This window comes from Pseudomyrmex gracilis, unplaced genomic scaffold, assembly GCF_002006095.1.
Source record: "Pseudomyrmex gracilis isolate BER0280 unplaced genomic scaffold, ASM200609v1 scaffold_195, whole genome shotgun sequence".
NCBI classification, from domain to species: domain Eukaryota; kingdom Metazoa; phylum Arthropoda; class Insecta; order Hymenoptera; family Formicidae; genus Pseudomyrmex; species Pseudomyrmex gracilis.
This window is the reverse complement of record NW_018020779.1, coordinates 184311-199900: the sequence shown is the minus strand read 5'-3', so window position 1 is coordinate 199900 and position 15590 is coordinate 184311. Positions and strand designations below refer to the sequence as shown.

Here is a 15590-nt window from a genome sequence, read left to right as displayed (position 1 = left end):
TCTCTCTCTCTCTCTCTCTCTCTCTCTCTCTCTCTCTCTCTCTCTCTCTTTCTTTCTTTCTTTCTTTCTTTCTTTCTTTCTCTTTCTCTTTCTCTTTTTATAAATCCCGTAGCGTGTGCCGGCTACACCTGACCTCTAAATCCTTCGAACAAGGCGCACAGACCATGATTCTACTTAACCCACATAAAGTTCCTCTCTCCGCGTCGAAGACTTAGAGTCGAGAATGGTGATGGCGAGGTCGACTTGGGGAAACGAGCGGCGCCTGGGGACTTGCAGTTGCAGCGTGCAGGAGTTAATCCTTGATAAATCCTCGAACTCCGTTCTAATTCAGTATTGAGCACCCTTAATTTCATTCCGTCAGTGACCTTTTAGCTTTGAACTCCGAAATCGATCTCGATAAAGATTGAAAACTGCTCGAAGAATGCCAAAGTAATGCCGAGTCTAGAGATCGAAAAATGTTGATACGGACTTTTGTCATTTTCTATAAAACGAGATCGTTCCGCATGTAAATTGTTTTTCGAATAATTCAGCGGACCGAATATCAAAAATTATTTCAGAAATTATTATTGCAAATATAACAGCATTATTTTATAAGCGCGTACGCGCGCGTGATGCGAGAAAATGATTGAGAAAATTGTGTGTACCTATTCGGTGCCAGCTCGAATAATGCAGAGCAAATATAATTGTCGCAGCAGACGCAGCGAGACACAAATAATAAGCCATTTTCAAATTGTATTATGTTATTGTGCAAGTCTCAGTATGAAAACAGCACGGTTGGAAATAGGAAGGAAACATCATCATAAAACGTAATTCGTTGTGCTGGCTCTTCTCTCTTTTCTTTCTTTCTTTTTCCAAATAATATCAAAAGAATTTAATTTGTGCGTTAAAAAAGAAACGCGTATCCAGCACTGCATTTATTTATCAATATTTTGTCTTATTGTATTCAGCAAATATACCTATATGCGTATGTAATATAGGAATTAATAAGTAATAGGAGCTAATGAGTTTTTAAATATATATTTGTATGCTTTTAAAGATGTGTATATATATATATATATATAAGATATTCCTTCTGTTATCTAAATTTTTGTTATTTGGCAGTAGTTTTATTTTATACAGATATGAAATTGATACCGAATCTTATTTAAACTTCACTCTATATTCTCGCGTTTCGCGCGTTCTCTATCGGGAGTTCGATCCGTAGCTCAGTGATTCACGAGCAGTTCGGCGCGAATGCGGCAAAAACCCGGCCATTACCCGCATGAGAAAATTTGTGACTCTCAAATATTAGTTCACGCGGCGCACGATACGTAATTTATTCGCGGATACACTTACATTTCGAATAATTCGCGCATCGATCGGATCTATTTAATAATGCAATAATGCTACTTATCGGAAATATTATCGATTCTTTTGTAAATGCAGATGTAACATTCACGTCGCGCCACTAATATATTATGTAAAAATTAATCAAATATCCTTCGTTGATGGATTTTGCGGCATTTGTGTGTAGCGAGATAAATGGAGCAAATATTAGCTGTATGCTGACGTATTTATACGAGGTAGTAGGAGATTGTGGCGGATGAATCGCTTCCGCTGTAACATCGAACAAGGATACGTGAATCTGACCAAACATTATCGATTCACGCAATTGTTTAACGTTCGCGCTTGTATGGAAAATCAATCATTATACAACCGTAATTGAATTTTTGTTTTATGAGAAAATATGTATTAAAATTTTACAAGTTGCTAATTATCCTTTATTGAACAAAGGAATTAATAATGTAATATTAAATAATTCTCTCTCTCTCTCTCTCTCTCTCTCTCTCTCTCTCTCTCTCTCTTTTGCAAAAAAGATTTTATTTCGTATTTATACAGTGCGCCCGACTAGGTGCCCGGTCAGCTTGTGTTTTTTATATTTTTATTTTTTCCAAAGTGTACAAAAGATCTCGACAAAATTTGATACTGAATATTATAGCCATGTGCAATACATAAATTGAGCGTGCGAAAAAAAACAGAATATCAGTTCGGGTTAAAAAATGATACGCGAAATACGATCGACAAATTTGCAATCGATCCGAGTTAATTTATATCGCGGCTGAGACGGCGCGTACACTTTTTTCTCAATCCAAGACTAGTGGCAAAAATCAGTAAAAGCTGAGAAATGCCTCCATATATCAACGTTAAGCCGCTCCATCAGACGCATTCGGATATTATCGTGAATGGTGCTGATGGATACCGAGAGACTCACTTCATTTAACACTTGATACACTACTCTCCGAGTGCATGCTTATAGCACACGCATATATGGCCATGCTCGTTCGCCAGTATATAAAGGTTATAGTCTTAGAACTACCGATACTACCGATAGTATCAATAATTTCTTTCTTGTATGCGAATAAGTAGTGGATATGAATAATTTTTTACGGTATATATAGATATACGATAAATTTACGAAGGTTAATATAAAAAAAGGAGAAACGATGGTTCTTTGTCTGATATAGTTCGACGTAAGAGCGTACTTGAGTTTTTGAAGATAAACACTACTCTCTAACAATATTCACAGAATGGCCAGAGACACAGTAGACGGAATATAAATAAAAATCGACGAGAACGGCGTTGCGCCAACAACGTATTTGTCATTATACAGTGTGTTTTTGTCATTATACACGTTTTACAGATTCATTTTTGATCCCTGACCGAACTGTTTCTCGTTTCGTTCTCTGTCTCTTATCTCTTTTGTCTTCTTCCGCTCTTTCGCGCTTTCCTAGCGTGTGTGCGTATCTAGATGAGTCGCAGCATTCAAAGCAGACTTAACATAACATCGAAGATCTTTCTACGCGCGTTCTTTGCCGATGCTTATCGAAATCTTTATGGAAACGAGCTTGTATAAAAGTGCGCGCAATTCATCTTGACTTAAGAACAGTATTGAGGCAACGAGATTAAATTAACACAGATTTTTATCAGATATCGGACGTTCTTTGTTTCTTAAAAGCGCAAATGCGGCAATTGAATTAATAAAAAAGAACATTTATCGAAGTACGGATAGAGACTGCTTGTAGTCCAAGAGTAACGTACCAATAAGTTGCCGTCTTCTAACGAAAGGCACATCCTGTTACAGTTGCCTGAATAGAGCGGATTTAATCAGGGTGCACGACGGAGCGGATTCAGGGGCGCCTACAATAGCCGTGCTCTGCAACCAAGGAGCGGAAGTGGAGGTACTCAGCACGGGACCAGATCTCTACGTCGAGTTCGTCGCTAATTCCGACTGGCCAGGCCAGGGCTTCAAGGCGACGTTTCAATTCCAGCCATTGGACGATGCGCTGCATCTTGGTCGGTAACGAACGACGATTACTTGTCGGTATTACAAAAATCCGTCTTCTACCGTATCCGGATTCCGCTGCAGCTTACCTCTTCTTGCTTCTTCTCTCTTTCCTTTTCCTTCTTCGATATACAGCTTCTCATCTTATGCAATATCCTGTAAAATTGCAGTCATTGACGGAGTTCTTCCGTTCAAGTAAATTTCAAAGCCGCGGAACATGCTATTAAATTATCTCTATTACTTCACGTTGCATGCTAACCGGTCAGATGTAGCATCTCTTTTGAACTTTATTTTGTCCAGACTATTTATCTAGATTGTCTTTTTCTTCCTCGCAACGTTCGCGCAGTCGTTTTCCATCGTTAAGTTATTTATCGCGTAGAGTTTTTGCAAATTCTTTTAAATTTAAACCATATATTAAGCAAAAGATTTTGTAAGCGCCCGTAAAAGTTTTACATAACGTTTGATCGTCCCAAAGCTGAAATAATTACAATCATGAGTGACACTTTTTGCACGTGTTATATGTGTAAACTTATTGAAAAAAGTATATTTTACACTCTAGCTACCAAACTATTCTTGCAACATGATAAAAAACTAGTATGCGGTAGATTATCAACATACAAATATTATAAAAAAATTTAGAATTATTGTCAAAATAAAGCTGCAAAAAGATTGCTATATTTCTTGACAAGGGAATTAGGCAGGTAACAGTGGCAACAATGTCGTCTCTTACACAACATACTTGGATTTTGGCACACCACTTTTTTGTGATTTTCTCACCTCGGTCATAATCGAAATTGCTTTTAAGAGGTTTTTTTAGTACTTGTATCAAAATTAATAAGTTATTTTAACAGTTTTGTTTGACAGTTGAGCAAACTAACTGATTTGGTTAGACGTGCGCGATATTGCCAAATTGCCGTTTATTGCAAAACGTGAACAACTGCTACTAAAAGTTTACCGCATCGATAAAAACAAATTTTTTACAAAGAGCATAATAAAACTATTTGTTTTTACACTAATGACATACTGATAAAATAAAGTCCAAAATAATCGGACTCTATTACGTGTAAATCGAATTCTGAGAGCACGTTTTCATAGCGTTGTCAAATTTTTTATAGCGTGAAACTTTTGAATGAGATTGTCGCACGATGAATAAGAACGATATATATTCTCGTAAAAATTGAATTTGAATTTCACACTTTCTCAATAATAAATAGTTATTTAATGTTGCGTTTCAATATTGTAATAAACTTCTTTGTATAACAAAATCTAATCTTGATCGTAAATATATATACGTTCTTTTTAAATATCTGATATAAAGAAACATTATAATAATTACAAAAAATTAAGAAAAAGAAAGTAGTTATCGAATTTAGTTGCTGTATGTATGATAACGACACAGTTCGCGCGCGGACTCGGTCGGTATTGTAGCTTCAAGTAGAAGACGTTCAAAAGCTCAGCGTGGCGCGTCGCTGCACGAAAGCATGAAAGCGCCAACGTGAAGCAGAATTTTCACGAAGCTTTCCGGAGTAACATTCGAACTTTTCACGGTCGGCAAGGAAGGTTGCAAAGTTTTCCAGCAAACTGTAACATTTAAAGAGAGCTTGCAAGCTCTCTTCTCTGCACCTTTGCTTACTTGGTAATTTATCAAGATCTTTTGAGTACTTTAACTGTTCGTTAAACTTACCTGTTGCTATTATTATTGCCATTAACAGATATGCGGAACAGTATGATAAATATGATATAATGCATGATTGATTATCTACTGATAATCGGATTTTCTACTTTACGACCCGACGTTATGATGTAATTATCCGCGCTAATAGTGCTTTCACTCATTAGACCAACGTGTGCATGTCGTAAATATCAATATTGACATTCAATCACTACTTTGACGTAATGTAATGATGTAATGATTAATGCGTCGCATCTTCATTTCAAAGAGAAGAAAATACGCGAGTGCACCTTTATGTATTTACGAGGCAATGCATCATGCGATGAATTCCCTCTTTGTGTTAAGGCAGATTGGCTGCAGTCCATTGCATACGCGACTCCCCGTTGTAATTAACGGCACTGTATATTCTGAAGATAATTACAATAATGTGTTTCAGAGCCGGACAAGGTCCCGGGGGCCGTTACAGGGAACCCCAAGTACTCGGTCATCGGACCGGCTGTCAGCGCTACTAGTAAGTACACACTGCGCACGTTGTGCACGCGCGATTTATCACCTTTCTTAATCAATAATTGTCTTGCTTGCGTCCCATGATACTTCCTTTACTAGAAAAAAAAATCGCGCTGACTAAATTATACGCGGTGCAAAATCGATCTCATCTCTTAGAAGAAGCAAGTACTTTATTTTGATAAGCATATTGTAAAAAACGTGAAGACACTTCTTGCTAATGTGTGTGACAAGTTTACTGATTTATATTACAAATTCATTGAATTCTATAGTAAAAGAAGTTATAAAAAAAAAATTGTGTCAACAGTAGGTTTGGAAGGACTTGAACGTAATCCAGAGAACGTGACGTACAGTCGAAGAAACATCATACCCTCGATGTAAAATAAAATTTTACTCTGAGCGTAACATACTTTTATGAAGTCTGAAAGAATAAGTGTAACATCAGCGTTGGAGATATACGAGTTTCTCGTCGTTGTTTAAAGGGATTATTTTGATGTCTTCAACATGAGCGCCGGCGAATACGTGTAGAAATATGATTTTCCCCAGAGCACTCGGCACATAACTTCTCCGTAACGCAGCGGCGTATAAACTTTGTGAGTACTTTGCGCGCTTGTAGAATCATCATTCGTACGTTACGGATGGTGGCAAAAGCACGACGGACTACGAAGAATTTTACGGCTTTTTCATGAAAATAAGATGCTTGTCTTATATCCTAAGTATCTGCTATAAATTCGTTTGACAAGTAGCTCCAGTCGATGACCCAACTTCCGTCTGCTTCCGTATTGTGTGTCGCAGCTTTCGCGGGCAATTTATACATATATATAGGTATAACACAGAAAACTTGGCAGAGTATTTGAGAGTATCGGCGTAATTTTTATTATCGCGCGTTACGATATAACGATAAAAAAGCGTAATGGAAAATTTATTGATGTTCAAATCAAAAATGTCGATATATCTTTGATATTGAATCCTTTTTTCAATCGCAACTCTTTTCGTGAAGGTAAATATAAGTTCGAATGTACACTTGTATATTCACAATTCTTTAAATTAATGCGTAGATTCAAATTATTCAAATATATTCCCGGGCTCGGGCTCTAATCTCAATTTGTACGTGAGACTCTAGACCTCAACATGTTTACTCATGTAAATCTATCTCTTAATACGGGTGAACAACAGCAGCAGCGACGAGGCGGTGGAGGTAGGAATGCGTGGCAATGAGAAGCCTTTACTAGCACAACGGGAGTCGTGAGAGTACTCGAGGTTCGAATAGGAGCTGCCCTATGAGATACCGAAGCTTACGAAGGTCGATCCCATCTTGTCTTCCGACCCTCCTCACGCGACGCTCAGGTTTACCGTAAAACACGACGTGCGATGTATCTATATATGCTTCCCAATATGTGCCTCTGTCCTGCTTTTGTATGCGCATGACTCTTCGCTAAGTGCTCTAAATTATCCGTGCAACTACAATGTAGATGTTTTCAAAGTAGACACTCGGTTAGGAAGGAATTGATTACATAGTAAAAAAATGTGAAACTGAGACATAACCATATGACAGAATTGCCAAAGGGCGTGGTTTCGAGCAGCTCTGCTTTAAGATCGTTGCGCGCACGAGGACGAGTTAATGGTCACTCGTAGGTGATTGAAATGTTTTCAAAGCGACACCGTAAGTTTCGATCACAGATCCATGGCACGTCTGTGCACCGGTAGTAATTACGTAAAGTGAGAATGAGCAATGTCGTCGTCGTCGTCGTCGTCGTCGTATAGCGAGAGCAGGTTTCATTTGCGTAATTGGGTGGTTACATGAAAATATCGGCGGTTCGCGCGCGCGCTGTGAAAACCCACTTACCACACCGCGCGATGCGGATTACCTTCCGCATAGTCTAGTCCTTTTTTTCTTGTCTTTCTTTTTTTAATCGAACGTGTGCGCGGCGCGAAGCGAGCGTGTCGATAAGGTAATTACCGCAGAAATTAAGTGCGCCGATAAATACAACGGGGAAAGTTGTTCTATCGGAAACGAATGGTCAAGTTTTCCAATTTCCTCACACCCAACTATGCGTGAGAGAGAACGAACTGCCGAGCGAACGGCGCATACTGGCCGCGCAATAACGTGTACATTCGGTATCACTTTACATGTTCGTCGTCCAGTGTGCTGCTGTTTACTGCGCGGAATGAAAGGAATAAGCAATAAATAACGTCCTACGGACAAACGCGCGCGCGAGCATCAAACGAGGGTAATGTTCCGCTAAACGTGTATATATATGTATGTACGCCAGCAGAAACATTAGCCCGGACGAAAAATAACGTATTTCGTCGCAGATAATGCCAGCCGCGAGACGGTAAATTCTAATGGCTCCGTCGCGCGAGACTAGTTGAGAATGCGGGAGTTGAAAAAAAAAAAAAAAGAAAATACAAAACGAAACAGAAGGCGTACGAATGATGGATCGAAATTCTGCAATTTTCTCTCTCCGTTCGAGAAAGTGCTATGTATGCGCTATGCCCGCGTTTAAACTAACTTTGCAAACGACATAACGTTGTTTCCCGCTATTTTACGCTCGTCTTCAAGCCGGAAAGTACGCTTTCCTGCGAAACTAATAATAACTTTCTGCAGTGTATGTGTGCATGCTCTTCGCACTTAAGATGTGAGTGTCGCGAAACTTTCTACTGCGCCGTACACCCCGGTCGCGATAACAAATTTCCTTTATTATCAACGCGATTTAATTGGCATTGAAATATCGTTCTCTTCCTGTCAAGAAGCTCCGAATAAGAAAACCCATTGTAACTACGGAATATTAAATCTCGGAAAACATTATACATTATATACGTTGCAAATTCAATCTTTGTTTTTTAATTTAAAAATTGCGCGCGAAAACTTGGCCAGTTCGGCACCGACGATGACACACGATATATATATCGCAAATTTCAAGGATCTCGCATATCGGCGAGTAGCAATGGTTCGATGATACTCGGCGTGCTATTTCGTAATTGCGATAATGTATATATACCGCAACAATATTGGCCGACTCGAGATTGATATACCTTATAATTTATAAAAGGAATGACAAATTTACAGGGCTGTAAGTGGAGCGCAAGCACTTCAATTTTATATTCTTGAATATTCACGTTATTCATCAGCCATGAATATGCACGCTCGTCTAGCGCATTGCACACGTATCTAGTTAAAAACATTCTACTAGCGTGATGCTGATCAGGTATACGCGGACGCATATATGTACATAACGGTAAATTTCCTACATAATGGATATCACATTGATGCCACACACCCGTGTTAGTTACACGTTAATTTATTAACCGCGCGGCTCGCAAATGTATAACAGCGTTACGTTTGTACGCACATTACAATGGTGAAGGAATTACTCTGTCCACGGTAATTCCAAAACTTCTCTTCGGACAAGTATTCGTATAACGACGGTAAATATACTGTAATTGTGATTCACTAGAAATTCACTCACTAGTCGCGAGTTTAAATGGTCGATCGTTCAATGTTCTCATTTGGGAAAATAGGATTGTCAATAAACGCAACGTAATCATGAATTGCGACTCAAGACAATGTCGTGAACGGACAAAACTATTACACAAAAAAGAAATGTATCGCGGCGGAACGTGAGCGATTAATTAAATTACACAAAGAAAGAGAAAATACAATGTACATGTCGTTTCGGTTTTCCGTCAAGTGCTACTACTCGACAATGTACACAACACAGATGGAGTTTGATTATAATAATGTTAGCCATAAAGCGCGTCCACTTGCGTCCACACGTCAGATGCAGAATGACCCACTCAAAACAAAACGATCTCGCGTGATAAAGTAGATACCTACTAAGGTGGATTGAAAAATAAAGATCTATAGGATTCTCTCATCGATGACTTGTCCGCCGAAATTTACGGACGGGACATCATGCCCCTTATAATTCTTTCCTTTTAATCCTTCAAAAAAAGATTTCTTAAAATTTGAAAGAGTTTTCGTATAGCATATAATTATCGAAGAAATTACCGTAACGTCTCACATATGATCTATAAAAGGAACTGAGATTTAAAGATGATGTCACATTCGCATAATAAGTGCCTAAAAAATTATTGTTATTTTTTTTAATAATTTCTTCCCGTAAATGTTATATCAAACTCTAAAATTGATTTGTTCGCGTTCTCTTTTCTTTTCGCTCCCATGCGAATAAACGCTGTGCTGCAATGTAAAGCAAACGTATGCCGCACGAGCTATTCACAAACATTATGCAACGAGCAGCATTAACATGTAGCTGACGGTAATACTCGCTCGACTCACCTCAGGAATCATACGGGACGCCGATAAATCGTCGCGGCTGCAAGCAGTGGATCTCTCACCGGCCGAGCCGTCGGTTCGGCGAGTAGTTATCGATTTCTTTCCTTCTCGAGTGTACGGACGAGGAAATACCGAAAATCGAACGTTCCAATGTGCAAGACTCTGTCGGAAATGTATAAGATCCATCCCGCTTTTCAGGAATTGACGTTGAAAGAGTCACGATTTACGTTTAGCTCTTTTCTCCAATAGAGAAAGAGGAAAGGAAGCGACGAGAAGAGGTGAAGGAGGGACGGTGACCCTTTAGGAAGCCGTAGAAATCTAATAGACCACAAGCGAGGATGAGATATTGCCTCGGAGATCGGTCTCGATCGATGAAGCGTAACACTACTTACCCTAGCGTATCGTGAAATTCGTATTCAACCCGTTTTCACGAGAGGAGAAGAGTGCGGAGACTTCTCTCGATCGTTTTACCACCTTGTCTGCGCGCGCGTCTTGACGATTGAATTAGCGGCGCAAACGATTTCACTTCCTCATGCGCCGACGATATCTTCTTTAATGTCGCGCGAATAAAACGAAGGGGAAGTTTCATATCCGTTGTCCAGTGAATATAAAACTTCCTGTTTAGCTTGGCTCGCGTAAAATTATATGTATATATAACGTTGACGCTATATTTATATGTTTAATGAACTGTGTGTTGTGAATTGCCGTGAGAAGAGTGCGCATAGTCACACGCCATTTGCCGCTGGTGATAAAGACAAATGAGTTTTCCAATTTACGAGTCTCAAATTGGTCCCGCGAACACCTATTCAACATTCGCCGCATCGATCATATTTTTTCCTCGTACAATTATATGATCACCGATGACAAGGTCTGGAACAAGATAGAAAATCTCATTTATATTAATGAATGTTCGGTTTACGCGTATTTAGCGCTTTTTAAATATTTATAATAATACGTTATTCATATTCTATTCATTATATTATAGCGATGTACGATGTTTCAATTATATGTTACATTAATAATGTCGCGAAAAATGAAAACATTCGCGTCGGCCAACGTGACAGAAAAAAAGATTTTTATAAGTAAATGCAAGAACGTAAAAAACCACCTTATACTTTGCTGTATCGTGGTCATGGATTATTCCGACTAATGCCTCTCTCGAGACTTAGCCGTTTTAAATATTACTATCGAAATGATTTTTTTATACTGTCGTAGCTCATTCGATATGTGCCGGTAGCAGGTACGCGACATATTCCTGCACGATGTGGACCGGCGCGACGATCCAGCGGACAATCAAAGGAACCTGTATTAAATTTTTAACTACTCCGACCTTTGAAAAAGAATCTTTCGCGCATTTCTACTCCGATAACTTTAAAATAATTATTTATACAGACCGACACATTAACCAATAAATAAATATTTTTTTCCATTCGCGAGATAGGATTACTATGAATGTTTGCATCGGCGGAAATAGCGATTGAATGATTTAGATACTGCAGTTTAGTTATTGAAAATATCATATCCCTCTCTTTTTAAATGTCATAGATAAACATATTGTTCCATTTTTGTCTCAATTGCTCTTAATATCGCTGTTAATAAACGTCGATGAAAGGGATCGCGAACGAAATAATGCAATCATAAAATCTTAGACTTTAAGGAGAAAACTTTTCCTCGAGTAATAAAGTCAATATTGCCTTCACAGTCCGCAGCAAATTTAGTTAATAATTTTTAATAGCACGCTATATCAGTCGTGCTAATCTTGTTCTGAACTTTCTAATCTGCGGGGAAACGCCGAGAAGAAACGTGTCGGTCGTACGTCTTCGAGCGCTGATAAAGCGTGCGGCCGTCCACTTGGTTGCACCAACCAACTACGCTCTATATAGCCGACTTCATGACCACTTCATCCGAACATTAGACTCAAGCGTCAAAATGCGGAACAAAGTTTCTCCTGTTTCACGACGAATAATATTGAGGACGTCTGAGATGTGACAAGAAAGAAAGAAAGAAAGAAAGAGAGAGAGAGAGAGCCATTTTTTTCGAATTTAAGTAGAAAACGTTTTCGGAAAACTATCTTCATTCCTCTGGCTGACGCAGCGCGATAAAACATGTATGTGCCGCCCTACACGATTTCTTGATCATGAAAAAATCAGATCTTCCGGCGAGCGAACGGAGCGAGAAGCGGGGTATGTATGAGAGTTACGGGAAGAAGACGGAGTAAAAGGCCGCGCGGCGAGAATAAGAAGCTCTACGGAAACTCGGCGGATTTAACCGGCAGGTTTTTTTTTCAGCGGAACGAATACATTTATTACAAGCGCTTGTATCCGCGAGTTATTGCCACGTAATCTTCGTCCGCCCAAAGTTTGTGCTAAGACTCGACGCTAACGTTCGTGTTTTTGCGACGTGACGACAGTTTCGCGAAAATAAAAGCCGTCGCACCGCCCCCTTTTCCCAACGGTCGTAACAATTATCATTAGTTGCACTCGTAGAAGCTTCGATGCGATAGTCGGAGGGTGGATGTCGGGCAGGAGCCGGAACGGATACCGAGTGCAAAACGTCTTCGGTAGTTTCTTTCGTCGCAAAGTCGCTGTTCCTGATAATTTGTCGCTACAAAAAACTACCGCCGACATTAAAGTAGCGAACATTCGATAATTGAAAGCCGGCTCCACTTTTGCTGTGCCGTTTATTACAAATATGCTGTGTCAAAATTTTAGGATATTATGTTTTTGTCAATTTAATAAAATACGATATAAAAATTTATCCAATATTTTGGACTGATTCAAAGCACTGCGTTATTATATTTTCGTTCTTTCATAATGCGGATGAAAAATTAAAAATCTGCGTTATAACAATGCAACTGTACACATAATGAAATTCTTTCCTCATTGAAACGTATTGAAACACGTCTGTTATTTAACCTGGAAATATTGCTCTTTATACACTTTTTTCTCTATGTTGAAAATATAATAAAGTTGTAAAATATTTAAGTTTATTATTATTCTGTATAAATTTTCTTTATTAAATTTTCCTCATTAATAAATAATTTTTCTCTATTAATTTATTATAAAAGATGAGAAAAAATGCACTATTTACGACGATTTTATTTTCTCGCTTTTTTATAAAAAAAAAAGAAACCGTTTATTTAACTGTCAAAATAACTTTCAAAAAATGAACGGATAATTTTTTCTTCTCTAACAGGTTTTAATCAATGCTTTTGAGAGACAAAATGAAAAGGCTTTAAATTCCTGTTACAGAAAAATCGATTCAATGTCTGGTCAAAGAATCTGTAGATGAAAGGATATATAGTTTCATAGTTTTGGAACATTTTATATATGTGACATCCTTTCTTTCAACCATTTGCCCTTTCAATTGTGTTCTCAAGCGGTGGAGTTTTGTCGTGATTTCGTGATCACTATTTCAAGTTAAGAGGAAGAAATAAAAGTGTATTCCTCGCCATTATAAAAGTTTGTAAAAACCGGATATTGCGAAGTTTAGCGAGGATAGCAAACAACGTAACGCAAACAGACACGTACTTTTATTAGACACAAACTTATACTTGAATTATAAACATTCATATCTCAATAATTACTGAGGTTAACATTTACTGGAATTAAAATCAAAATATGTTAGAAAATTTTCACTACATTTGAACCTTATTATCGATATAATGATAAAAATGATAAAAATGAGATCTTTTACACATGAGATACATATTTACAATGAGATATGTTTTACACATTTGAAACGATAAAATATCTTCGATGTACAACGTGTATAATATTGTACAACTCTCACATGTGTCACAAATTCTCGGTTAATCTTATTTCAAGAATAACTAACACGCATATTGCTCCGTGCGAAGGCATTGACTAACGTCACCGATCGATGTGTGCAACGTGTATTACTCCTTAAAGTCAACTAGTGCAACGGAAGGCAAGCGGAAACGCTCACGCGCACGACATGGCTTCGGAAAACGGAAGTTTGAGGGATGATAGGGTGTTCAGCCTCGACAATTTCGAGGAAGTTGTGACAGTTTGTCTACGTCGTACGGGTATCGATGAAACTTAGCGGGCACGAATAAGCTGTTTCACGCGTGCCTCTTTCTCTCCCTTTTCTTCCTCCACTAGTACCCTTTTCTCCGAAACGAAAAAGAATAAAATGGCTCGGTAAACGAGAGAGTCGTACTTTCGATACGAGAGAACCTTAAATCTGAAAAAACAAAATGCTTAAAATATTGCTACATTATATGCAACGATTCTTTCGTTTCCGATATCTATTCTGTTTTAAATCGTAGGATTTGTCGTGTCGAATAAAAACTGCGCTTCACAAGAGCTACTTTCTCGTTTCTCGTGCAATTATCCGCTTAACCTTTTACACAAGCGCGTACACGGAACAAAAGCGCAGCAAAAAATTTTTTTTCATCAAAAGATGTAATATTTTACGAAGACATATTAAAATATACGTTCCAAAAATTTAGTCCGTGCAGCATCGGAAAGCTATCGGCAGCTCGGTTTTGTTTTTTGACGTCGGACCGCACCCGACCTGTCGGAGCGGAGACAAATTTTGGACTCGGATGGAAAGAGCGTTCGCGCGAGGGGGATGCGAACTGCTGTGATTGCTTCGGCCGGAAGTACTTTCTGGGAGCGTAGAATGGATAACAGTCCAATAAAATCTAATTTAACCGGGGAGTACAAACTAGGGGATGATACATTTTGCGGTTGACTGACTCGAAGTTGCGGTGTAGCAGACGGAAAATAGAAACGGCAATGGAGTTGCCTGTATACACCACCAGCGGGCCGGTTTCCCGTAGTTATACGCGCGCGTCCATACGCGTGTATATATTATATATTTACGAGACGCGTGTGCACATATATACGCAACCATCGCGTGCACGAACGACCAGACTGTCGATGGGTATGCGCGCCGTCGGATAGAAACAGCGGCGGCGGCCTGGTATGCCTCGTGGGAGCGCTAGCCCGCTCGGATACGATTGTAATTGGCAAGCCCATATCCTCAACACGTAATATCCTCGGCTCGCGCTATCCCGCGTTCCCCATGCCTGAGGTTCATTAATTCCTATTTCCACTCGTCTAAGTCCTTTCTATGAACTCGAGACTTTTGTCGATCGGTTTAACGACGCTCGCTCTCTTTTTCCTCTCTCTCTCTCTCTCTTCCAGCTCTCAAAAATATGTTTACCGTTTTCTATGCGTTCAGCCTTTTCTCATTTTTATCCCATCTTTTTCTCCTTTTCACTCTGTGCGTTCCGTCTTTTGCTCACGTTGCTATACTGCAAGTCGTGAAAACGTCGTAAATCCGTTCTCGATGTTATTTCTCAAATATCGCCTCTTCTCATGGCTCGTGCATTTCGCCTTCGTGTACGTCAAAACGGACGGTAAAGTCGTAAACCGTTTGTCGTTGTTTGTCCATGAGGACAGAGGGAAGGACTTAATTCGTTGGGCTTTACTGGACACACTGATTTGCGTTTTACGCGTGGGTAGTTTTTAATGATCTCGACCGATTTCCTGCTGCAGCGCCTCGTCAGTTACTGTTTGTTATTAACAAGTGAATATTTTATAATGAATTCCGTGCGTTCTTTCTTTGTCCGGCAATGTTGTTGCACATTGCGATTAGCAATAATTAACGCGCGATCAACATTTTGTTTGTTCCGCATTCGTTTCACAATTATTTTTGGAGTTTGTGAAACCCGCATACTGTCCATGATGCAAGCATCTATAATAATGCCGCGATCGATCGTTAATTACACCCAAATTAATTTATACTCTCGATATTATATATAT

At 39.0% G+C, this 15590-nt stretch overlaps 1 protein-coding gene across 1 annotated transcript in view; it reads left to right on the top strand.

Annotated features, from left to right (window-relative positions):
* LOC109858248 (suppressor of lurcher protein 1) overlaps positions 1-15590 on the top strand; it is a 230756-nt gene that overhangs the window by 83997 nt on the left and 131169 nt on the right. Inside the window, exons 5-6 of the mRNA XM_020435323.1 lie at positions 3122-3333; positions 5431-5505. Coding sequence (XP_020290912.1) covers positions 3122-3333; positions 5431-5505 — 287 coding nt within the window. The remainder of the gene's footprint in view (positions 1-3121; positions 3334-5430; positions 5506-15590) is intronic.